We start from the raw sequence: 27,907 nt of genomic DNA on the forward strand, positions 1-27,907 counted from the left end.
AACCCCCACCTCTTATCATCAGATCGCCCTTATGTGTTATTGGAGCTCTATGTACACAATGTGGGATTGAATACTACATAATTGAAACCTATTCGCATGGTTAGATCACCATGTTAGATGGCTCCTATGGTTAAGATCAGAAGATTGGAATTTGGCCCAACATCTAAGTTTAGGGTTGGGTTACAAGGGCAGTAATTTAGATAAGAAATCAGAAATCCTTGATACCTAGACAACCTGCAACCATGCAAATCTAGATTCGAAGGTAAATTGGTTAGTAATTTTGATCTTATAGAAAGTACCTGAATGAAGGTCTTATACCTAGACCGACTATATCGCCAGAGCTGAGTCTGACTCGCACCTAGACTCGGTGGCGGCATTATGTATGCCCGACAGCCATCTCCCTCTCTTCTTTCTTCTTTTCCCTTCTTTCTTTCCTTATTTTCTTCCTTTTTCTTTCTTCTTTCCTGCTCCAGAACGTGTCCAGCAAGAAACTGGAACTCGGCAAGATCTGGTTTGACTGGGTGAGCCACACCATCCTCTTTCCTCTCGATCTCTCTCTCTCTCTTCTTTCTCTTTTTCTCCTTTCTTTCTCTTGTTTCTTCTTCTCTTTCTCTTTCTTTCTTTGTGGCGAGACGTTCCTGGTGGAGCCTCTAATTATATACCCCTTTTAAGAGGATTGGAACCTTCTTGCGTAGTCCCTGTTGCGTAACATGAAACCGGGGAAGCTCTTTACGAAACCTCTGTTTGCGCAGCGAAAAAGAACGGGATGGTGTAAGCACGTTCGATGTCCGTAATTTCCTTTTTGGTTTCTTCTTCTGGGCGTCTTGGATCTATCCATTGAATCCCTGGCCCACCAGATCAGTGGTCTGATCGCTGGTTTTGCAAAGAGGTTTACGCATTGTGTAGTTTATGCGTGGGAGAACGGCGGAACGGCGGAAGGTCTCTCTTTCCTTCTCTTTCGGACGTCTAGGGAGAGATCGGAATCCCTTTCTCTGAGATTTGGATGGCTCCGATTGGAGTTGGTGGGTTGGTTTAGAGGTGCAGCAACGGCGAGATCGCAAGTGGCGATTTCCACATTGTTACAGTGCGGAGAGGATCGACTTGGATAAGTTGCTGGGTCAGGTGGGGTCCACTTGTGATGTCGCTTAGGGAAATCCTCTTCCTTCATTTGCTCTGTATGATGATGTTAGGCCATGGGCCAAAATATCAAGTAAATAAGATTTTCGAATGGCCCACATGATCATTCAGTGGAAAGCCAATGCTCACCGTTGTAGCAGGCTAAAATGGGAACACATAACTTATTAGTTTTATTTGCATGTGATAGGTGGGGGCCACTAATTACGTCTTTTGAGAGATCTTCACCATTCATCTGCTTTGTGTGATGGTGCTATGCTGTGAGCCAAAATATAGGGTGGATCCAAGTCCCATGTGGGCCACACGATGCAGAAATGTATGAATGAAAAACTCACCATCGAATGCATGTTGCCGTGGATATAGGTCTTTTATTTATGACATTGCCCTTCCTTTTCCTTTAAACTTCTGTCGTCCTTAATTCCTAACCATACTGTCAAATAGAGGCAAAATTTCATCACCAATCATTATTTCTTGATATCTTTCGAATAGTTTAATTTAGGCTTGGATCTCTCATGGATGGCTAAGATGCTCCTTTAGTGGCTAAGACACTCCGTAATTTGAAATAACATTACACCTTTGATTGATAAGTTACCAGGTAGTTTAGATCTATACCCTAAGATCTTCATGGTGATACGATATTCGCGTGGCCCGTTTGGCGGATCCAAATACGATGGACGGTCGGATGATTTGCTTAAAATAAGTGAACTTGATGGTTAACATTCTGACCATGTATGTAGGTGATTGTACTGTTAGTTTTGTAAATGGACGAACACAAGGTGGTTTTCTAGAGTGATTAAGGGTAGGACATATATATTGTTAGATTTGAGTGATTTTTTCACATGTCTAAGTTCCTCGAATTGTGATTCTAATTATGGGTTAAGCATATTCATATGGTGTGAATAAGATGGATGGGTCATAATCCTAATTTGATAAATGTACGAACGGATGTAGAGGTTAAGTAGCTAATTTACTACGATCTAAGGGCTAAAATTCGACGCGTATGGCTAATTTATAATAATTAGGCCTGATATAAAATTTCACATAAAACAGATCGTGGGAACCATGTGATATAGAATTCAGGGGTTTAGGTCAATGGCATTTTCATAATTATTACTAATCTGTGAGTTTTGGGGAATCCAATGGCTCCATGTGGTTTTAGGTACGTTTCTAAGAAATTCTTACAAAAGAATGCATATCTAAATCATTACGGATAGAGAGTTATTTGTCGTGTCATTCCTGAAAAAGTACTTGTATCAAATCACGTGATGGATGGTCTTAACTTGAAATCAACTGTCAGATGGTTGAATTTATTAAATGAAGGTAATTTCTAACGGTTAGGTTTGTGTCAAGGCGAGGATGTAAGGATAGGATAGTTGGATTAGTATTGTACACATGTACATATAGGTTAATTTCTAGGTAACGCTCGAGAACTTTCAATACTCGAGTATTGAAATGTTCGGGGCGTTACATTATCTCATTAATTGATTGAAGGTACGAAGACTGGACTGACTGGAGATGCCCCTTGTATATTTAATTGCATAGAGATTGGACTGAGGGGCTCTGAATTTGGACTGGTTGGGGGTGCCCTTTACAAGATGAGGAGTTCAAACTTTAAACAAGAGTCAATGGTATGGACAAATTGGATTGAATGGAGAAGAGATTCTTTCATAATGATATTGATGGCATGGGTGCCCAATGTATTAGGACCCGCTTGATGCTGTGTCAGGAAATTTTGGAGTATGTTATTCACCGCCACGTCAAAGGCCTGGATTAGAATTCTTCCTTGATCGATCAAGTTTTGGACAACGTATTTTAAGATGAAATAATGATTTGTTATGTGATCCCTGACTTGGTGGTACGCACAACATTCGTTCTCATTAAAGGTTGGTGGTAAAGAATTTGGTGGGAGCCTAAGCGGCAGTGGGGTAAGAAGTTGTCGTTGGACTGGCACAATTAGCATTTCACTGTAAGTTCGATCTATCGATGTAAACTGTCTAAGCTCCCGAACCATGGCCATTTTCCAACCTTGATTAGGGTTTGGTAGGTTTCATCTTGATTGATGCTATTGTTGTTAATGTTGTCATTGTTAAGGGGCGAATGGTACGTCTTTGGTAGAGGCGATAAGATCATCTTCTTCCATTATATGGGGGACGGGAACACTTCCGTTATCATTCTTGCATTTAGTAGGCCATCCTTCTACTATTAGTTGTACCAGGGAGGCTTGTTAAGGCCACCAATGAGAGATTGTCCCGGCCCTGATTCCGGCTTCGACTTGTTCCTTAGCGCGGATGAATTGGGTGAAGTTGGTATATGGATGCAGGACAAGGTATCCAGAGATACTGGGGTTTGCCGAGTAGATGATCATAGATATTTGCTCATCGTTGTCAATGGGTATCGTCATTCTGATGGCCATGGCCCACCACCATCCAACCTAAGCCAACAATGACTCATCATCCCTTTTGACTTAAGGCAACAAGATCCGCTTTTATTGGCGCTACATTAAGATTGTATGTAAAACGATCAATGAATGCTTAGTAAATTTGTTCCCATATTTTGATTTAATGGTAGTTCAATGACGTGTACCGGTCTAATGCGTCCCTTTTTAGGGACTTCTAAAATAAACAGATCAATGCTCCATCATTGCCTTCCATGGTATTAATCTCTCCATAGTGGTGGTATAAGTGGTTCGATTCCTACATAGTGGAGACTAGGTATAACAGATGAGAGTCTGATTGCTTGGTTTACTACAAGGTACTTGAGAATAGGTCCTGTTGTAGCGTCCCGATTCATGTAGCCAATTACACGCACCCAGACATATACATATCAAGTAATACGTTGAAAACCCAAGCATAATGAATTAGTGAGGATGATAGAAGTAAATTCCAGGTAGTACATTAGATAATCATAGTACACAGTGAAAGCGTAATGGGACATGTAGAATTACTCCTTACGAGAATATAAGATTTCGTAATACTCTCCATGAGTTGAGAACAATTGAGATTATGGACTAATGGAGCCATGTTTATGCGAAATTTGTGCGGTTTGACTCAAATTCTAAGTCCTAAAAAATATCAAATAATTCCAATGCCCTGATCAAGTGAAGGATCAAGATTTAACAGGATTTTGAATGGATACTAGTAAATCCTCTGTACTGCGCAGGCGAAGGATCTGTGTATTGGGCGCAAACCCACTACAACCATCTATTTATATCACCTCGAACACGGAGCAGGAAACCCTTAGAGGCATGGAAAATGACTTGTATAATAGAAATTTCGGGGGTGAAATTATGTTAAGGGGTGTAAATTGTAATACCCCGAACATTTTAATACCCAAGTATTGAAAGTTCTCAAGCGTTACCAAGCAGTTAACTTAAGATGTACAAGTATACGATACCAATCTAAACCTTACTTATATTCCCTGACATGAACCTAACCGTTGGAAATGACCTTCATGCAATAGACCAAGCCATCTAACCATTGATTTTAAGACAAGATCATCTATCACATGATTTGACGTAAATACTTTCCCTTAAGCAAATTGGCAAATAGCTCCCTACCCGTAATGATCCAGATGTGGGTCCATTTGTAAGAATTGTTTAGAAAGGTGCATACAACCACATAGAACCATTAGATTTCACAAAACTCTTAGATCAGTAATAATTACAAAAATGCCACTAACCTAGACCCCTGAATTCTAGACTACATGGTTCCTATTATTTTCTTAATATGAAATTTTATACCATGCTTAATTATCATAAATTAACCATACATGTCGAATTTCAGCCCTTAGATCATAGTAGACTAACTACTTAACCTCTACATCCATCCGTATACTTATCGGATCAAGATTCTAATTCGTTCATCTTGTTCACTCCATATGAATAGGCTTAACCCACTGTTAGAATTACAATCCATGGAACTTGCACATGTGAATAAGTCACTCGAATCTAACGGTATACATGCTCTACCCCTAATCACTCTAGAAACTCACTTTGTGTTCATCCATTTACAAAACTAACCATACATCCACCCATATACATGGTTAAAGTGCTAACCATAAAGTTTTCTTATTTTTAACAAGTCATCTGACTATCCATCAAGTTTGGATCCACTAAATGGGCTATCCGAATATTAGGATAAATCGGTCATTATGAAGATCTTCGGGTTTAAGTCTAAACTACTAGGAAGCTCGTCATTTAAATATGTACAAATGGTATTTTGAATTTTGGAGTAAGTTAACCATCGAAAAAGCATCTTGGCCATCCTTGACTGAATGGGGCCCAAATTTAACTGGTTAGGAGATCTCGAGAAATAAGGATTGTCGATAAAGTTTCACTCATTTTGGATAGTGCAGTAGGGAGGAATGGATGACAGAAGTTACCAAAAAAGAGAATGGTAAATTTGTAAATAAACGAATTGCATATGCATGCAAGTGGAATAGAGGCATGCTTCATCGGTGGGCATTGCCTCATCACCGGTTGATGGTGTGGCCCACCTAGAGCTCAAATCTGCTTCATAATTTGTAACACCCTGTATTTTCTATACTCGGGTGTTACTGGAGGGATCCAAATAACTTTGCACATGTGTGAGAACACATGTAATTTAGACCACACACCTCTATCCAAGTATTCTCAATCTATCCACCTTGACCATTAGATTCAGACTAAACAACCCACAATGCATCTGAAAGGTACTTTGAATCGACATTTGACCTTTCAACATAAGACTACATCAACAATGGTGATCAAACCCACAATCGATACAGTTACAAACATAAACCAATCTCTTAACTTGGCCCTAAATCGACTTGATCAATTCGCATCGTAATCATAGAATGGGTCTAATTGAGCAATCGATGTCGAGATCTGCATGTAACTCAATCATGCATAAATTAAACCAATCATTTTAATATCAAGACTCGTCATCAAATATGCAGTCCATCAGGCCAACAACGTCCCATAAGGGGATCCACCACCTAATCACACTAATCAAACGATCTAAATGTTTAGCCAAACAGTAAAGTCCACTTGGTTGGATAGTAGAGCTACTAGGGTCGTCGACAAATGATTACTAAATCAATCATTCAAATTCACCTGAATAATCCTAAGAGATCCTAAAACCGTAAATTGATGACTTTTACATCATAGGATCCTAAAAGGACTAAATGATCATTTGTTTCGCTTTAATCAAATCATCCAACCATGGATCCTTGGGAAGAAACCCCGTGGTCACTTCATCTTCGATTTAAAGCCAATCTGACCGTCGATTTAGGAGTCCAGCGATACACCTACACCTTGAAATCCCGAGGAACTATTGATCATCGATTTATGACAAATTGACAGTTTGGAATCCAACCAAACATTTCCAAAACGCTCCAAATCCAAGAATAGACTCTAGATGATAACCCAACTACTAGATTGTCAGAAATTGTCATTAAACGCACTAGGATTAAGAGTTGTGTCCCACCTTGTGCTTTGAATATGTCTAACCTTTGGTCAGAGATGTTGAATGGGGCCTCAAAAAAAGTGAATGCACGGTCTGGATCTGTAAGATACATCACAGTGGACCCCAAACAAGATTGTGTGTGCACCAGAGATGGTGCACCAACGGTGCACCGAAACCAAGAGTTGGTCAAATGAGCTTTGACCTGACTATAATAAGGAAAATGGGATTCTTCTCCCTGATTTCCCGCTCCCACGCCGTTTGAACGAGAGGCGTTCGTTTATTCAAGTTAGGGCCCACCATCATGGACTCTTAGCAAGATCCAAGCCATCCATCACACTCCGGGCGAGCTTCCAACCAAAACCCGGGATTCCCACGAAAGGCATGCCCATGCGTGGGCACACATCCAGACGCAGAAAGTCTGTGGATGCCGTAGGATTTCCCAAAAACGGAAAACTCCGTTTCTCCTTCTATTTGCCAGGTTGGCAATCCGAACGAAGTAAAGTCATTCAATCTCAGCCCTTCCACTCATGCAATCCCAGCCGTCCAAGGCTGGCTCGCTTTTAGGTTTTCCTCAATGTAGGAAGAGGCACTTTATGGAAGGAATCTTTTCCGTTTCATTGCTGGCACCATCCTAACCATCCGTTAGCTTCTAGAAGCCTCTTCGAATTCATCTTAGACGCGCGTACACATTAGGGAAGCCCTAAGCTAAAGAAAACCTCAGGTGAGATCTCCTTGCGGCGCAAGTCATCTCATGTGCAAGGGGAATAACTCATGAAATCACTTGGAATTCATCATAGCCTTCCAAAATATGGGTCCCACAGTGTCCAATGGCCCAATCAGAATCATCCATGTGCAACAGATTACAAGATTAGCCATTGAATAGAGATCCATCATTGGTGGTTGGATCATCCTCCCCACCCATTCGAAAAACTCATTTCCTTTAAGTGGGTCCCATCACTTAATCTGAGACGTTAGATGCATTGGCCTAGGTTCCAGAAGTCCATTCCTACCATGCGATCACAGCCACGCAATCAGGATTAACTTTCATCATTGCAAAACGTCATATGTCAAACGACTAAAGATCGTAACTAATCCTTTGATTAGTTATGATTCGAATCCTCTAGAAGAGGATTAGTGGGGCCCATTTAAGGCTTCTTTTAGGGCATCCTTTCCAAAAATGGAAGGAGATAGAGAGAGAGAGAGAGAGAGAGAGTAAGGGCTGTCTGGTGTGCCATATCCGGTCGAGTCGACTCAGTTCGAATCAAGTCGAGTCTGATCGAATTCAGCTACTGGATGGTGGTTGCTGAAAGGAAGAAGAAAGCAAAGGAATATCAGAAAGGAGAGAAAATAGAAGAGGAGAAAAGGGGTCGTGCGTTATGAGCTCACCGCCGAGCCAGCAACCCAACCTTCAGCTCAGGTTTGGGTCTGCGCTTGGCCAGACCATGATGTTGGTCATCACTGACCAAAACTCGTTCCGGAGTTTTGGAAAAGAAAGAAGAAGGATGAAACAGAGAAGGAAAGCTGAGGAGAAGAGAAAGTGAGAAGGAGAAGATCGTGAGAGAGAAAGAAGAAGGGAGAGTGGTGCTGCCGGTGTGAGTTCCGCCGTTCCGTCGAACCCGGAGCTGATGACGCCATATCCAGACCCATTTCAGCATCCAAGCAACGCACCTGATTAGGTAGCATGTCTACTTCCCTCTCTATCGTTGAAGGATTTCAACAGACTGGGTTCATGATCACCCCAACTCGATCACGAGTTGAGTGACTCAGATCCGCATTTCAAGGCGAAAACCCCGATCGAAATCCATGGTGGAGATTGGTTTGCCTCGAGCAAGGATCAGCACCTCGAACCGATCTCGGATACCTTCACAGCTCCCCATGCTACTTGTTGAAAGAATCGACTGGGTCGAGTCACTACTGAGTCAGTGAATCAATTTCATTTCAGGTAGATAAACCCTAACTCGGTTGGGCCTAGGAAGCAACTCACCCCAGTGAACCTAAAGCCCAATCAAGGCCGGTTCAGATTTGCCCTAAGTCAACCCTACACTCGGTAGTGGGTTGACTCAGCCAATTTCCTAACTGAGTCAAGTTACCTCCAATGTCAAAATCATCTGAGGAGGATTTGAAAAGCATTAGACCCAATGAAGCATTAATTTAATCTTGTAGTTAGTAGATCTTTTAAAAATAACTCAACTAGTTGTTAGTTGAAAACCCCGACCGAGTCGACTCGGTTGTAACTCACTAGTGTCTTATGATCAATTTCTCTAGGTACAACCAACAACTGTTTATCTTAGAAGACACTCCTTCCTTCACCCTATCCAACCCAGATCTCTACATTCACCTCATAAGAACATCTCAAATCAAGAGGAACATTCAATTAATGTGACGGATGTCCCACATGGCTTCTTTCATTCATTTTAATCCAAATTGGTTTTAACCCGAATGAGTAGAATAATTTCTAATTTTGCTTCCTTTTGCCTAGTTGACATTGATAAATACTAATGGATGTTCCAAAGCATATTACTCTAATTCATGTTTATAGGATTTTAGTAATATACTTCTCTTGCTACATTTGAAATGGTTTGGCTATATGTACCTTCCTAATAGTATAATATGAAGTAAAGGATCTTATTTCCACCCATCTTATAAACTGTATTGTTGCTTCTTACATGTGCTAGACTTCATTTACTTTAAATCTAATATGCATAGAATAATGTGGATGGTAATTGAACCCTTACATTCATATCTCAATTAGTAATGATAAGAGTAATGAAATTTCATTTCATTCTATGTTACATATTGTAGAATGAATATTGTGAGTGGAATGTTATTTTCTATAAGGAACATAGCCAGAATTTACCAACAATTGATCGTACTTGACATGTTACATTTATGGGCCCTCATTTGGACCTAGAAAAATGTAAATGAATCTATGATTGAAATCATGCTTGGATGTTTAATATATTGTGATCTTTGACAACGTCTATGAAAGCAACCTTGTTAATCATATGGAGTATGCATGAGTATTATGGCGCATGACATCCACGCATGATACATGAGCTTTTCCGAGTGCTCAATGTAAGTCACACTCTGTCTAATTTGTTGTAAGTCCTGTTACTTCAGTTAAACTCCTAGAGCATGTGCATTTGTGCCACTTTGGGTGTTATTTCTTTACATGAGACTTTTCCGGGATTAGACTGTCCTCGGGCGTACACCGTATGTTTTTTCAGGAGATATCCTTGGGCACACTCGTCTAAATGGCCTATTCCAGGTAGTTAATCTATCGCGGGCGGTTTGTATGGTCTTTTCCAAGTAGTCTACTACCGCAGGTGACCCTTTATTTTGACAGCTGGATGTGCATCCCCAGATCTGTGACTTGAGCATACATTCATACATCCATACATTTACATTCAAGTTCATATTATCCTCATCATGGTTAATTATGTTTGGTTTAAACTATTTTTGGAATAACATGATATGCATAAATCCTTGCGGGAAATTCCCACTGAGTTTTCACTCACCCAATCGTGCAATTGGACCAAATAGGCACAGGTTTGATGACAGGTGGAGACCCCTATGACAGGATCCCAGGGACGGCTGAGGTGGAGATTGACGATGAGGACCTTTATGTGAATGTAGTCGGGCTGTTGGAGCTTACTGATATTTTAGGATTTACATATTTTCATGTTTCAGACTTCGCGTTATATTTGAATTGTAATAAAAATTTCCCTTCTATGGGATTTCATTTTTGTTTCCATTTTCATGTATTAAACTTCCTTTTGTTACTCTTGATATCCCTGGCTTATGTAGTGATTTCTTTACTTCAGGCTTTGAAACTTACTATTAATTGGATGTATGATGGTCCATTTTATGACGTAATACTCAGGTTCTCAATGAGGAGTGACTATCCTCGGGTTTTGAGAATCAGAGTGTTACATAATTTGACCAATGGGCCAACACATTAAGACAAAGATGATGAAGGGTGTAAATCTTCCAGAAAATAGCCATGTTGGACCCCGTCGATCACCAGAATTTGGATTGAAAAAAAAAAAAAGAAAATTTGGCAACTACAACAGCGGATCACGAATAAGTGTGACGGAAGGAGTTTTTAACGTAAACTTCACTCCACACGTTGATCGTGTGGCCCACCCGAGAATTGAATATACTTTATATTTTGGCCCGTGGCCTAACATTACCCAACAAAATAGCGGAACGGACGGATCCAGCAAAGGATTGCCATAAGTGGGCCACACCAATTCCAATTTGAAGACTGAAACCGAACCTCTTCTGCAGTAGCCGTAACTAACGAGAAACCAGGACGCAACCCCGAACTTCTGCCGTGCAAGACGAGCACACCATGAAATAGGGCTCCAATCTGAACCATCCACGCTTCAGGGGGGAGAATTCCGACTCTTCCCAAGCTGGCAGAAAAGAGATGAAAGTAGCAGGAGTGGCGTTCCACCATTTTCCACGGAAATAAACCGCAGCACGCGGAAATTGTATCTTCTTAAAACGCTTCACAAGAAGCATTCAGACCAAGAATCTGGTGGGCCAGAGGATGCCGGATGATAATCCCAGACCATCTAGAAAGACCTGTTCGAGATGAAATGGCCAAGGGACCTATCCATCATTGAAGCAGGGCCACCTTTCGATCAGTTAACAAGGCATTCTTACACCCAAGAACACAATCAAGACCGTTCTTGTGGGCCTTTCCAAAACTGACCAACCTCTTAGAGAGGAAGAGGAAGCATTTTACCCAAAAAGGGAAGCCAAGGACTTCCAAACAGCGGGCACTACTCGATCATACACACACCGCCGACATGCCTTCTACGCAGGAAGCCTCTAGACGCATGGGAGGGCTTATAAAATCCCAGCCCTCCCACTAGGAGACGCACACGATAGAAAAAGAAGAGGAGAGAAAGAACAGAAAGAAAGCGAAAGAAAAGAAAAGAAAAGAGAGAGAGAGAGAGAGAGAGAGAGAGAGAGAGAGAGAGAGAAGGGAGAAAACCGGTTGCTATAGCTGCCAGGAACACACCAAGGCCAGCGAGTTCAATCAGTTCTATACAAACCAAAGAGGTGAAGTAACAACCTCTTGAAACCTTCCCAAAAGTCGCTAGATTTCCATATTTGCTTGTTCCGTCCAAGCTACGTCTAAATCCCTTTCTTATTGTTGTAGTAGGAACCAGACCTAACTTGATTCGATCACATGGCCTTGTTAGTGTTACAACCTAAGGAAACATACTAATTATGCTAGGCTTGAATACAATATTACACATCTAGCAACGTCAAGTTGAGATCAAACTAAGGTGAGGGTTCTATCCTTTAGGCTTACATTAATTTAAGTTATTATATTTCTCTTACCTTACATGTTATCATGTTGTTTCATCTTGCCTTTACATGCCTTCATGATTTTTCTATCTTGCCTATAACAAGCCTTGCCCTTGCCTTTATCAATTTATTGGGTTGGCCCTTACCACTCTTCTCTTTATTGAGTTGGTCATTACCACTCTCCTTATTATTGAGTTGGCCATTGCCTCTCCTCTATTTGTTGAGTTAGTCATTGCTACTCTCCTCTATATTATTTTGGCTATTGCCACTTTTATCTTTTTGAGATAACCATTGTCACTCTTCTCTTTATTATATTGGCATTGTGTTATTTATCTTTAAGGCTTGTGCATGTGTCTTGATATTCCAGAACTCTCATAATTCAATCTATCTCTCTAGAAGTGTAAGTGATGTATAAGATATATCATAAATAGTGATTTAAATATCCTATCATGGACGTAACACGCTCTTGGTCGAGATCCTCTTGGTCGTCACGTAATTCCATGGGCCTTTGGGTAGTGGTACACAAATCGATGTATGTGATTCACAAATATAGTGTCACATCACTTTCCAAGTTGGATGTCGTAAATAGTCGTTCCATGATCAAATCATGTCACATAAATCCACATTAGTGTTAGCCATGCAGGCGAATATCTGTACTTATGAGATGTAGGTCGAGTTGGGTTTTCTATAAATCGTATTTCACATTATGATGATCACTTTGTATGATGAGACCCACACAATTTGCTAAGCATGCATCTCATATAGGTTGTTTACGCATTCTAATATCCTCGTAACAGTGGACTACGGGACATATCAGAACCCTTACATTTCTTTTATGAATATCTTGAATTAATGTTAATCTTAAAGGATAACCATCACTATAAGTAGGGCATTAACCCTCTCCCAACCGTATAGATTATGTAGGTGACGTACAGATTGAAGATCTAATGAACAATCCCCCTAAGAAAGATTATGTTGAAAGAATAAAAAGACAGTTTTATGATTTAGTTTTATACTTCTATTGCGAACTCTGATAATGTAATAAGCTTCCATTGAGAAAGCATTTAATTATTTAATTAATTCTTTTACTATAATGAAATAATCAATATAGTTGATTTTATTCTCGTGAATGATTACCTTCATGATTGTACCTGGATGTGATCCAAATGAATATATATATATATAGTGCGATTTTTAAAGCATTCAAGTTTTACATTATTAACACCCGATTTTCTCGGGCACGAGTATAAACTCTGGCCACAAAAATATGGGATGTTACACCTACATTCTACTAATGTTTTATATAGATAATATGTTGATTACTGCGAATGACAAAAGGAGGTACTCTTGCTTAAGTCTCTGTTGAGAAATGAGTTTGACATGAAGGTTTTGGGCGCTGCGAAGAGGATCCTAGGCATAAAGATACGCAGGGACAAAGAGTATGAGAAGTTATGGCTTTCTTAGAAAGGTTATATGGATAAGGTGCTAAAGAGGTTCCACATGGAAGGTGCTAAGCCAATTGTCACACCTCCAGTTGGTCACTTTAAGTTGTTAGTCAGGTCATGTCCAAGCATAGAAGTTGATATTATAAAAATGTCACAAGTGTCAATCACGAGTGTAGTGGGGAGGCTCATGTATGAAATGGTTTACATATGGCTAGATATCTCATAAGCAGTTAGTGTGGTTAACATGTATATGGCAAATCCAGGGAATGAGCATTAGAATGTTATTAAATAGATTCTCAGGTATTTCAAGGGTATAGTCGATACTGTAATCATGTTTAGGGAACACAGTGCTTCACGTGTAGTTGTAGGCTACGTGGATTTTGGATTATGCAAGAGGTATAGATAACAGGAGATCCACTATGGGATATGTTTTCACATTAGTAGGAGGACCGATATGTTGGAGAACTATCTTACAATCTATGATAGTATTGTCTATAACCGAGACATAATATATGCCTACGATAGAGGCGTCAAATGAGGTATTGTGGTTGAAATGTCTGATAGGAGAACTTAGGTTGAAGCAAGAGACAATTCAGTTGCACTGCGATAGTTAAAGTGTTATCCATCTCGTGATAAATTAGGTATATTATGCGCGAACCAAGAACATTAATGCGAGGTTCCACAAAATACGAGAGCTCATTAAAATTCAGTTACAAAAGATTCATATGAACGAGAATGCCACAGACATGTGACAAAGCTAGTGACCACAAAGAAGTTTAAGTATTACTTAGGCTTGATCAATCTCATTAGCCATTGATGAGATTGGGCACCCATGCACAATGGTGTGGATGTAGATGCATTTCAAGTGAAGAATGCAGGGAACAGTCTACGCTTGAGGTGGAGGTTGCGCATGAGATCTTCAAGGTGACTTGGCAAAATACAAGTCAAGGTGGAGATTGTTTGTGCAGTATGCCTTGCATTCTGGCTTTATTAGGTTGCGGATGCAATTCAGTCGAGTGAGAAACACAGGAGTCGACTGAACCACATTGTGATGTTCTCGATTGACTGAAGATTGTTTCGGTCGAACGAGGGTGTGTGTTGATAGCTCGATCAACTAGTCGACTGAAGGTTCGACCGATGGTTTACATATTTTTTCGTAAGGTATATATGAGCCTAATTCTGAATTAGGGATTGTATTATCGGGAAAATATGAGTGTTTCTCTAAGGGGAGAGGGTTTTCGCAAGGTGAGGGGGTTTCCGATACTTATAAGGGTTTTTTTCTTAAGGGACTAGGGTTTTCCTAGGGTTGCACATTGCAAGGGGAGATCGGGCCATCTTATAATTGAAGAATGTGAGTGGTGTACTCTAAGGTTTTGATTATAGTTGAGATCTATGTCAATTTATGCTGTGATTTTTTCCGTAATGATTTTTTCATATAAAAATATCATTGTGTTCTATATGCAATTGGTTTATTGGTTATTCTGCTTCATTATGCTTATTCTATCTTTGTTATATGTGCTTCCACAAAGTGTGCAGATTGACGGTGGTGTTAGATCCAATTTTCTAATAACTAGGGTTTATCTTAGAATCCCAACATTAACCATATTCCATGATGACGATGGGTTAAAGATGTGCATGTGATTATGACATAATTAATATGTGAGAGTATTGCAAATGTACACAAATATGGGTAAAAAGAAAGGGATTCTTATAATTGTTCGAAGAAACTTGAGATTAGACATAAGAATCATTGAATAATGGGGAATTGTAGGTCATGGATCTCATACCTTGTTGAACCATGATCACCTAACAAGTTATGAGACAATTTTGTGATTATTACTTTGTATGCGACCATCCTTGTGAGAGGACTACTGATAAGTTTGGATAAAAGGTCTCCATTGTTAGGCTTGACGATGAGTTAGTGCGTCTTTACCCTACCCCACACAGGAGTTTAACTATGTCATGGAGACATATGACCCTAGTATGGACCAGTTGGACATGTACATTGGTGATTCGAGGCCAAGTCTCTATATCAAAATGCATATGATGCTTGGATTATGATTGACTTAAAGAAGTATTAAGTCTAATTAACTCTCAGCCCGAGGACATGTAAGGAATCAATGTCTTAATTACAAGTACTTTAGCTAACTTTACAAGGTTATCATATGACTAATAAAAGTAAGTATAGCTGGGCACATCCATTAAAGCCCATTAAAACTCACATGGGTCACACAAGGGATCTATTGGTTTCCTAGTGTTGGAGTTAGTGCCACAGAAAACTATCTATACCCTTATCCGCTAGCCACTTGGATGTGATTGGGTGAATCTTAGTCATTGATCGTGGTGAACGTGGATCCTAGATTGGATATATGATATGCCTTAGATTTAGTGTTGCTCTTATTCATTGGGTTTGTCAATGAGTGATTCCTATACTAATCTTTGGGAACTTGAGATTGGACATGATGATCATTGATATGGGAGAGTTTTGATCCATGGATCTCAATACCCCTGTTGGACCATTACTATCACAAGTGCATTGGACATACTTGTGGACATTGATTCATAAGATGTACGGTCATCTTGTGTGAGGGGATTGACTTGGGTCAAGATGAACAGTCTTCACCATCAGAAGCTAACTTAGCATCGGTTTATGCATTGCCCTTACTTTGCACATGAGTGTGAGTGTGCCATGCACAAAGGATCCAGGTTTGGACCATTGGTCACTCACATTGGTGGATTGAGATTAAGTCAACAGTTTGTAAGCCAATTAGCTTAGACTATGATCATGAGATCAGGACTTGATGATGCATGAAATATGATTTTATCCTTAGACCTGGTGGCGTGTAAATGTTACAATACTGCCTGGTCAGTTTTAGCTCTTTTTATGAGGTCCATATAGGGGCCAATAAAGTGGACATAGCTGGATACTTCCATCAAGAGCCATTGATTCTTGCGATCCACTAATTTGCCTGGGAACATATTTATGGATTTGATATGGATAGATCAAGGACTCATCAAGTGGTTTTGCTGCTGAGCCTAATACTATGAATATTTTAATTAGTTTTTCAAAGGTTTTTAACCATCAAAGTTTTGTTTTAACTGGCAAAACTTCTTTGAACGCACTTGATGATAACCTGTTGATCCATATCTGATGGTCCACTTTTGATATTATTATTACTAGATATGCCATGACAGTGGAGGAATTGAATCATGAGTGTGTGTGTGTGTGTATATATATATATATATATATATATATATATATATATATATATATATATATATATATATATATATATATATGAATGAGGCAGACTGATGTAGGTTACACCAAAGTTCGTAGGGTGGTGGAGCACCATATTGGGTGCACCCCTGAAACCCTAACCCATCCTTATTTATATGATCCTATCCTAAAGGAGAGGAAGATGTATCCCTGGATGTCTCCACCCCATGATACATGTGAGTGTGAGGAAAAATAGAGTATGAGAGAGAGTGGAAATACACTCCATCTTTTATTGTCCTCATAAGTAGTACACTTGTATGAATGGTGTATGTCTTCCTTAGCACCTACCAGAGTATTAGACGTTGGGCTATCTCGATCTTTCGATGCTGGGATAAATCAAGGAGATATTCTTTAGTTTAGGAGATCAACATCGATAGATTGATATCACATGTATTTCTGTTGTGCACATTGTGTGCATGTACAATCTCCATTGTTTATATATTGTTATATTGTAGAGATTTGATGTTGTTGCAAATAGAGATTCTTGAGATGGGTCCCATGATAGAATTGTAATTTATATATTCTGTTACATTTGTATGCTAGGGACCCAACACTTAGGAACTCAATTATAACTTAAATCTTGGATATCAGATGTTTATCAAGTGATTTCTTTGCAACGCTAAATATTGAAAAAGTATCAAAAGACTTACAAATGTTTTCAATCATTGATTTTGTTTTAAACACTAAAATAGATTTAATCACTACTTTATTTCTCTCATTCTTCATGCACACATTTCATAGGTAGGGTTGTACATGGACCGAGTTAGCTCGGTTAGCTTGCTCGACTTGACTAAAAAAAGCTCGGTTCGACTAAAAAAAGCTTTGCTCGAAATTGAGTTCGAGCCAAGTCAAGTTGATTTTTTGAGCTCGAAATTTTTTTTGAATCAAGTTTGAGCTTGGTCGAGCTCAACTCGACTCAAATCGAACCCTAACTCGAATCGAACTCGAATCAAACTAGTTTGGTGACTCGATTACTTTGATATTGATGTTGCTCACCAAGTGTTTGATGAAATGACTCAACGAAGTGTTGGCTAGTGGTAAGGAAGGCATGTATATGAAACAAATACCATTTTTCTTGATTTCGATGTTGCCTACAAGGTGTTTGATGAAATACCTGTAAAACTGTTGCTGTTGTTTTACATACAATGAGATTTTGAAGGTGCAGTTCATGTGTTTGTGAAAATATTGCACAGACAAACTCGGTTCGATCTTGGCTTGAACTTGGTTCGAGCTGGGCCGAGCTGTTAATCGAACCAAGCTGAGCTAGCTAGTCAAGCTCGAGGACCGAGCTGAATTGAGTTCAAGCTGGGGTCAACTAGTGGCCGAGTCGAGTCGAGTTGTGTCAAGCTTGACTTGGTTCGACTCGTGTACACCTCTATTCACATGTGTGAGGTTCATTGTGTGGATGGCTCTAATGTCTCCCCTAGTCTACTTTAAGAGCTGACATATGACTCTCATCCTCTCACATGTCCAGGATAGATCAAGAAGAGACCTATATTTGAAGAAACAACATCGACAAAATCAACAGTTAAATGGTAAAATTAATTAAGTAAATTGTAGCAGCAGGACTTGAGTTTTTTTAATTCTATAAACTTGAGAATATTTAAACGGGGCTCCATATGATTATACGAAATTAAAATTTGAAAATTTTATAACTTTTATTAATTGTCATGTTTTTAAAATCCCAACACAAGCACTTATAAAACTATTCAAATTATAAACCTCACTTTAAATGGTCAATAACATGTTGATGCACTTATTTAAATTCATGCATATGATGCATAATTGGGTGGGGCATATGCTTAGTTCACTAATGATCTTATTTGATTCTATGATATATCACTGAAAAACTTTAATTCTTCGAAAAAGCATGATGGTTCATAAACATGCACCCACTAGTTGTACACAGTTCATACACATTACTTATCTTTAACTTCTAAAGCCGCTTGTCTTGGTCCCACAGGGAGAAGGCTTGACCAGATTAGGGTTTATGGGTCATTTGGCAGCATGGATTTAAGTGCATTTGAGTGAATTTGGAATCCAAAAGTTGTTTAACAATGTGATTTGTGAGGTATTTGAAATACATATATTTGTTGTGTTTTGAAATTTCACATTTTTATTGTGATTTGAAAGCACAAACCCGTTTTAGCTCCTTTTTAAAAGCACAGGAGTCACACATATGACAAAGGTGTCACTACGTTACTAATCTATTGTCCATGTGGCATGCTAATAATACCTTAAAATAATCAAATTATCAGTTACATCAGGAAAATTACATCAATAGAATTATCTGAGTCCAAACATTGCCTATGTAAATTGATGATTAAAAAATGTTAGCAAGTGGCTCGTCTATAGATCTTATACTTGTGGCCCACCTAAGGTTTAGAATTTCCTTTTTTTTTTTTTTTTTGTCAAAGTATATATTTCAACGGACTTATAAACATTATGTTAAATATCACATGTGTACACTAATCCAGGATTTTATAAATAATTTAATATTCAAATTCAAGTTTCGATAAATATATTACAAAATTTCAATATGCATTTCATTATTTAGGTTCCAATACATTTATTTTACGAGCTGCCGGACACAATTTAAGATTGGAATCACCTTGGTTTGTGATTTGAAATCTAATGTATTCCGAATACAGGCTCCCAAGTGAAACGGATTGGCTACTGCCCTGCCACCAACCGGTGGCTAGTAGTAGGTGGTCTGCGGGCCTCACTATAAAGTATGTCTTTTATCCTCACCGTTCATCCGTTTTTACAGATCATTTTAGTGCTTGATCCCAAAAATTAGAGGGATATAAATCTCAGGTGGACCATACCACAGGAAACACAATAGTGATTGGATATCCACCATTAAAATCCTCCTAAGGCCCACTGTATTGTTTATCTGACATCCAATCTTTTGAGTAGGTCATACAGACATAGATGAAGGGGGAAAAAAAAAAGAAGAAGATCAGCTTGATCAAAAACTTTTATGCCCCCAAAAAGCTTTTAATGGTCGACGTTCCATCAACACTGTTTCCTGTAATTTGGTCCACTTGAGATTGGCATATATCTCATTTATTTGCTCATACCATAAAATGATCTATAAAAATAGATGGACGGCATGGATGAAACACATACATCATAGTGGGGCCCACAGAGCACCGACCAGGGGAAGTAGCCAATCCGTTCTCGCCATCGCTGCCCTTACTGGCAGTTAATTCTCTTTACTACATGCACACTACATAACGTAGTAACAAATCTCGTTGTGGGCAATTTCTCAGCTAAGAAACTTTTCCAGAGATTTTCAAATTTGATGTCTTCTCGCGATATTATCCAAACTTTTGGAGAAAATAAAATATTTATTTTAAAATATTAAATAAATTTAAAATTTAAATACATTTATATAACAAATCCATAACGCTTTTATTATTTTTGGCCTGTAACAACGCGATATTGAAAATCTGTAGATTTTGAAAATATCACAGGAATACCATTATAATATTGCTTGTGTATTTATCGTGACATTATCGTGATATGTTCAAAATCTCGGCTATATTTGTCGATTTGCAACAGAGTGCGTTCCCACGTTTGTTAGACGGTGGCAGCTCATCCACCGTACACGTGGCGTACCATGCAACGATCTAAAATATCCAAATCAACGCCATTACTCCCTCCTGAACTCTGATTTCGCACATCAGATTATAATCTCTAATCGTTATCTTATCCCACCCGTCCGTTTGATGGCTACCAGTAGACTGTTAGTCCATTCCAATCAAACTTTTTATACTTCCTCATCCACAAGGGGACCCACAACTTGGACGTTCTGGATCGACTAAAAATGCACACCAAGGGCACAGCGTATGACTTCCCCATTTAATAAAAATTATGGCAGACGCACACCCTAGAGATGCAGAATTGTTTGATACCCTGGCCGCCTATAAAGCTCTATATGCATGGATCCATAAATATATATACATGCATATACGTAGCATGCATTAATTGAAACAAAACCGACTAATCTGTCGATATTTCTACGTCACAGTCCCAAAATACGTTTTCTTTAATAATTCTAATCTCTGATCCGTGGACACCTGTACCGTGAAATCAAACCATTGGACGTTTTTATTTGAACCGTCCAATCAAATGCCACCAATCCGTTTCTTAGATGACTAAATAATCTTAATTTTAGTTTCAAGATACATTTATGCTGGGATCCATAATTTATAAAATTTAATATTTACTTAATTGAATCAAAATATGCAAATTTTAACTAAATTTTTTAGTGCATGCGTATCATCCATCACAATCTATCCGAGTATCAAAGTTTTTCTCGCTAATGATAGGATAAGAGGGGTGCGTAGAGTTCTTAAACTTCACCCATTTCTTCTTTTCTTCTTTCCCACCAAAACCCATCCTTCCAAAAACGCCATGAACGTTACTGCTGGCTTTCTCAGTTCTTCTTCCTCTTCCTTCCTCTTCCAACCCTTCAAATCCCCAAATTCCAAAATCTTCAACCCAAACCCCAAAACGCTAACCCTAATCTGCCGATCCGAATCCAAACCCACCAGCAAGCAGAATCCAATGCAAGGCAGCAGCGGTAGGCCGACTCCCTCCAGAAACCCTAGGAAGAAGAACTCGTACGGGTCTTCTAGAAGGTCTGTTATCAAGAAGACATTCGCCCAGGAGCAGCTTATCTTCACCTCTCCAATCTCCGATAACCCGATCGTTGCCATTATTGGAGGTGGGATGTCTGGGATGCTCTGCGCCCTCGGTCTCGAGAAAAGGGGGATCCGGTCGACGGTTTTCGACACGGTCGGTCCATTGTCTTGATTTTCCGTGGATTTCATCTTCTTTCATCTTTTGTGTTTGGTAGGCTGGAAAAGTTGAGAATTGAATTCGAGTTGGAATTCAATTCCAGCAAAAGGCCATTTTTGAATTCCTGTTGGGAGGGTGAGTGTTAAGAACCTAACCAATAAGTCAATAGAAGTAAGTTACATGTAACTTACTTACAGGTGTCAGTAAGTTACAGGTAATCCTGTTTGGATGTAAGTTGTAACTTACTTACAGGTAACTTTGTTTTTGTGTTTGGATAACCTGTAACTTTTTTACAGGTAATAAGTTGGATATTCACACTAGATAGAGTTTGAAATAGAGAATCGTTAAAAAACCAGATTGACACATTAAAAAGATTGGGATAAAATTATTCCATTTTATTAAGCCCATGTAAATGAATAGTTTGGCCGATTCTTAGGCTAAACTAATCAACAGGTAGACCATAAAAGTGTGCCCATATTTTCAAAATGCTAGTAATGTGAACAAAAAACTTGAAGTAACATATTCAATCAAAAATTTTCAATCCTTATCAAAATCTCTAGAAAATAATTTGGGTTAACTACTGGGGTACGTCTCCCGTGAGAAGTGCTTCAGCCGAATGGTTGCATACACCATCACAAATGACTGTTAATGCTTTAGCACTTCCCATGTGCTTATATGTGCTGTGATAAAATGATCCATTGAAGAGGCATTTCACAGCACATGTTCTAACATGTCATGGAGACAATTTACATGAAACCCAGTGGCAGATCAGGGGCCAAAATGGTTTCTGTGGGGCCCCTCCCTCAAAATACTACCTAACAGATCAGGGACTAAACGTGTTAAGGTGGCCCACTATGATGTATTTGTTTCATCCACACCATCTATCCATTATTCCAGAAAATTTTAAGTCATCAGTCCAAAAATAAGGTACATCAAAATTTCGGGTGGACCACATCACTGGAAACAATGTTAATTGAGCACCCACCATTAAAAACTTTTCGTGGGCCACCAATGTTTTCAATCAAACTAATCTTTGTTTTGCTCCCTTCATCCAGGTCTTTATGACCTAATCAATAGCTTGGATTTGAAACAAACATTACAGTGGGCCCTACTAGTTTTTTAATGGTGGACTTTTAATGGTTATTGTTTTCGGTGGTGTGGTCCACCTGAGATTTAGATATCCCTCGTTTTTGGAATCAAGCCCTAAAACGATCTAAAAGAATGGATGGACGGCATGGATAAAACAAATACAATATGGTGGGCCCCACAGATCATCTGCATTAGCCACGCCACCTCACCCAACTGCCTCCGTCAACGCAAAAGGAAAAAAATTAATAAATAAAGGAAAGAAAGGAAAACGCAGAAGAGAGAAAAGGGGTTTCGTACCTTGTGGAAGCTCGATGGGAGAGGGAGAAGTCGACTGAGAGAGGGAAACGGAGGCGAGAGGGAGATGAAGACTGCGATTCTTCCCAACGATTTTCATTTCAAAAATTTCAACCATTACCTGTAACTTAGTTACAGGTAACTTGAAAAACGACTCCAGCACCTGTAAGATTTTCGGCTCTTTCTCCTGTAACTTAGTTACAGGTTGAGAGAAAGTCACCTGTGACTTTCCTCCCCCAAACGCCAACTGTAACAAATTCAATTCCAGCAAAAGGCCATTTTTGAATTCCTGTTGGGAGGGTGAGTGTTAAGAACCTAACCAATAAGTCAATAGCCCCAGGACTGATGAAACGTATCAAGCTAGGCTCTTTAAACCATTGGAATCGTAACATTCCACCAAACTGTGGCGGCCCACTCTGTGGCAGCACTCACTCTGGCCTTTTTTCCAGGTAGCCCTTTCTGGGGCATGGCGGCTGCACTTTGGTTATCTTGGCAGCTCTTTCCACTTGGTGGTTGCACTCTAGCTGTCCAGCTAGTCCTTTCCAGGCTGTGGCAGCTTTCACTCTGGTCTAGGTCGCCCTTTCCACAGGTTGGCCCTTCAGTGACTTGAACACAGGACGTAGCGTTGGCTCTGATACCAATTGTTAAGAACCTAACCAATATGCCAAAAGCCCAAGGCTGATGGAATGCCTCAAGCTAGGCTCTTTAAACCGTTGGGATTGTAACAATGCATTTCAAATTCATGGGAATTGAAACCATCCCAACCATCACATTCTTCGAAATCTCTATGTAAGAGAGAACTGCACACACCTCCCCCATTATCTCTCTCTATTGAATTCTTAATGCAATCTCGAAAGGGGATGCAAATAGGATAGCAAACCAATTGCCAAAGGAATTCCAAAGAACAAAACCAAAGAAGTTTTATTCAAATCAATATTATAATGCATTACAGACTATATGGACCTTGTATAAATGGGCCATAACTCAACTCAAATGAAGTTACAATTGTATGATCATGGGCTCGCTAGAAAGCTAACTCAATGGGATACCAAATGGAACCAATTTCGCATCATTTAGACATCATTTGGTACTCCAAAAGTGGCCCACGAAAAAAGAAAAAAAAAATGTTAAATACTTAATCAAACCCTAATAACTAACTAAAATAAATAAATCCTAAAAATATAATGACCATTTGATTGCTCCTCCCAAACCCACAACGTAACCTAATCGTTAATCCCATCAGATTGATCATTAGACCACGAAGTTGGTCCAGATAATCAATTAAGTCAATTTGAACGGACGGATTCTTCAAATCTTGAGTAATCAACTTGTGTAGCCATTTGGTTGCATCAATTCCACCCGGCTTTGAAAGAAACTCGTCCTTGAGTTTAAATGGGTGATCATAACTTCTTGTGAGGATCCTCGTTTGTAGCGTGTCTTCTTCAGCTTGGTTGGTAGTTGATGGTGGAGGCTTACATGCCTAATGGGCAATCTGTGCATAACATGACATTTAAATACTTGCCACCTTTTCTTTCGCTTCATGGTGGTCCTCCATGTTCTAGACATTGATAGTGGCCCCTTCGTCATGGCTGGCTTTCAATCTATAGGTCTTGATAGACTTTTATGTGGTGCTATGGTGATCGTGAAACTATCCCATCTCTTCAACCATTGAATTGTCCATACTTTATAATCCTTTAGTCTCCTCTACCATGTCATTTGATGGATGATCATCCATTGTCATCGGCGCTTTCTTTGATCGACCTGTTGATCCATTAGTAGAGGTATCCAAGGATCCATTGAGAAAGCCGATAGTAGATTCCTCTTGAGTCTTCACACTTGCTTCAACCATGTCGTTCTTAGGAACTCCATAGATAATGGATTGAAGTCAATAGAGCTTTTTTTTGTTCAATCGAGGGTTCGAAGCAACTTTTTATCGCCTCCTTGAATCACTTGAATTCTTTTGCAATATCTTCCTCAAACGCTCTAATCATCTTTTTTAGTTCCCACGGATTCTCTTGCCTCATCTTTTGAACATTCTTAGCCATTGTTGACATTTCTGTGCGATAGGATGCTTTTGAATAGCCGACTTATGGCTACCATCATTCATAACATTAAGAGGGGTGTTGAAAAGAATTTCCATAAGACACATATGAAAAGGGGTATGACTCAGGGTGATAAGAAGGATGATCTTGATCATCGAAGTAACTAGGATAAGAATAATGCGATGGATATGAACGGAGTCTGAATAGGGATCACTGTACTAGGCAGATGAACATCTTCCTATCCACGACATCTTTAAGACAGAATATGAAAGAATATATGTTGAACTTTAGGCATATGTTCTAGATCTAAGGGTTTTGGGATGGGTTGAAGGAAAAAAAAAAAAAAAAACAGCAAGGGAATTGATGGATTGCAATGGGATTAGGATTTGGTAGGATTGGAAATGGGGTATGGTTAGGCTTTGATGTGTTTGATTTTTATTTTTTATTTTTTTATTTATATTATACTTGGTACGGTTAGAGTTTGGGAAAAAAAAGGAAGATGTAAGGTTTAAGATTTGGAGATTTAAGAAGGAAAGGAAAAGGGAAAAGGAAAAGAAAAGGAAATGGAAGATAAATGATTAAGGCAGAAGAGAAAGATGAAAGAGAAGGATTGAGATGGGAAAATTATCTTCTTTCAGTTTTCCAAGAGCAGAACTTGCTTTGGTACTAATTAATGAAAGGGGATGAAAATAAATCAAAGAAAAGAAGAAAGAGATCATGGAAAAGAACCCAACAATCCTGTAGTCAAATACTTGAGGTTGCAAAAAATCTCCTCTCCAAATCTTCTACCAAATAAAAAAAGCAAACCAAAGAAGTTCTATTCAAATCAATATAATAATGCATTGCACCTCCATAACATGGCTTTATATAGACTTCAGCTAAGCAGAGTAGCCCTAATAACAGAAAATTACTAAAATGCCCTTGAATCCCGTCACTACCATATGGGCCTTATATAAATGGGTTATAGACTTATAGCTCACTCGAATACAAGGTATTCCATATTGGTAATGGTGGCCGTAATGGTCACCACCATTACCATTACGGGTATCGGCTGTAACAACCATTACGACCCCCGTAATAGTTGAAATTTTCTTTTGCCCGAAAACTTTTGAAAAAATATCTAGAAATTCCAGAATAATGTAAATATTTCAAAAATGTATTCATTTTTTGTTTTGAACGTGTTTATGACAGTTTAACGGTCCACTATTTGGTGAGAGTGTTGTATCGAGCTGTCTAGTGAATTTGTGAACATGATTAATATGTATCTAATGTTTACACATCACAATTAAGTATTATAACTAGAAAAAATGTATAAATACTACTTTTTCAATCTTTTAAAAAGCCCCTCAAAGTTTCTATTCTCTCAAATCACTTCAATCTATAGTTTTAATCTTAAAAATTATAGTAAGAGTGGTCGAAATCTGTTGTAAAATGATTTATAAGAGTTTTTGGAATGAGAAAGTGAAAAAAAGAGAGAAGAAAAATGGATTTAAATAAGGAAAAAAGTTGTTTTTTGACCGTTCTAGGGGTAACGGTTGTTTTGCCCCGTAACGGCCTTTACAGCCACCATAACGGCCGGTACGGTCGCCAACTGCCTTGTTTCACTCCCGTATCGCGTAACGGTCATGGCCGTTACCTATACGTATCGGCCTTTACGGGGGTATCGTAACGGATACGGAACACCTTGCTCAAATGTAGTTAGAATTACATGATATTGGGCTCATTTGAAAGCTGATTCAATTGCTTATCAAATAGGACCAATTTTATGTTATTCGTACATTATTTGGTACCCCAAAAGTGGCCCACAAAAAAGTGACAAAAATAAAAAGGATAAATTATTAGATACTTATTCAAACTCTAATAACTAACCAAAACAAATAAATTCTAGATATATAATCTGATTGCTCTGCCCAGCCCCATAATGTAATATAATCGTTGATCCCATCCGATTAATCATCAGACCGCAGGGTCTAGATCATCAATTAAGACAATTTAAATAGGTGGATTCTTCAAATCTTAATCATTCGAACTTGTGTGGCCATTTGGTTGCATCAATTCCCCCCGGCTTTGAAAGAAACTCGTCCTTGAGTTTAAATAGGTGGTCATAATTTCCTGCGAAGATCCTTGTTTGTAGTGTGTCTTCTTCGGCTTCGTTGGTAGTTGATGGTGGAGATTACATGCCTAATGGGCAGTTTGTGCACAACATGGGTGCTTTTTAACTGTGAAGATCCTCGTTTGTAGCACATCATTTAATTATATTGATTTTCGAATTTCACTATGAGGTCTCAAGCAGCTTTGGGTAGAATTTTCACTAAATGGTTTGATAGATCTTGATTTTAGAAGATTTGTTATGATTTTTTTAGAATTTTTTGGACCACCTTTCATGGTATTTTGGGCGAAATAGAGAAATTCAAAAATTGGGCCAATCTTCCGTTTTTCTTCTATCTACCTCAAATCGGTAAGCTTTTCTTTGGTTTCTTTGCTCAAGATGGACCGAAATCTTCCTCCCAAGCTACCCATGGAGGATTTTTTTACTTAAGATCAATGTTTGAGAGGTTTTTAACCTCAAACGGATGTGCGGCCGGGCCGTTTTTCACTCAATTGGGCCTTTTTTGACCGAGTTTCATGGTATTTTGGATGATTGCTATTTGTTTGAGGTTTATCTCTTATTATCTTGAAGGATTGAGTGAGATGGAGTTGTTTGAATCAATCTTTCTTGGCGTAGGGCCTCTCTTGGCATATGTTTATCTCTCTTGGACTCTCCTATGGCTGACAAAGGGCCCTCATCTCTTGGCATAGAGTCTCTTGAATCCAACTCCTTGCAGATTACCTCCACTAACCACATACAGGGCCACTAACCACGTACACATTCTCTATATCAACCACTTATTTCCATGCAAAATCCTTCTCTCTTTGCCTTTAGACATCTCTAAGTATGACTTCTTTTTTATTTATTAAAACATCACAAATTCATGATATAGACCACAATTTGGATGGTCCGGATTGATCTAAGTGCTCTATCTACAATATGGACCACAATTTGGA

General features: G+C 39.0%; 1 protein-coding gene across 9 annotated transcripts in view; it reads left to right on the forward strand.

Annotated features, from left to right (window-relative positions):
* Positions 1-20,981: 20,981 nt before the first annotated feature.
* The window catches only part of LOC131248993 (uncharacterized), a 37,386-nt gene continuing 30,460 nt past the window's right edge, over positions 20,982-27,907 (forward strand). For 4 of the 9 annotated variants that reach the window (XR_009172576.1, XR_009172578.1, XR_009172577.1 and 1 more), the window contains exon 1: positions 20,982-21,434. Coding sequence is in view for 5 of the 9 variants with exons in the window: in XM_058249533.1 (XP_058105516.1) it covers positions 21,051-21,434 (384 nt within the window). In the remaining 4 variants the exon portion in view is untranslated. The remainder of the gene's footprint in view (positions 21,435-27,907) is intronic. The other 5 variants (XM_058249533.1, XM_058249531.1, XM_058249534.1 and 2 more) reach the window with 2 other exon arrangements.

Source organism: Magnolia sinica, chromosome 6 (genome assembly GCF_029962835.1).
Source record: "Magnolia sinica isolate HGM2019 chromosome 6, MsV1, whole genome shotgun sequence".
In the NCBI taxonomy this organism is placed as follows: domain Eukaryota; kingdom Viridiplantae; phylum Streptophyta; class Magnoliopsida; order Magnoliales; family Magnoliaceae; genus Magnolia; species Magnolia sinica.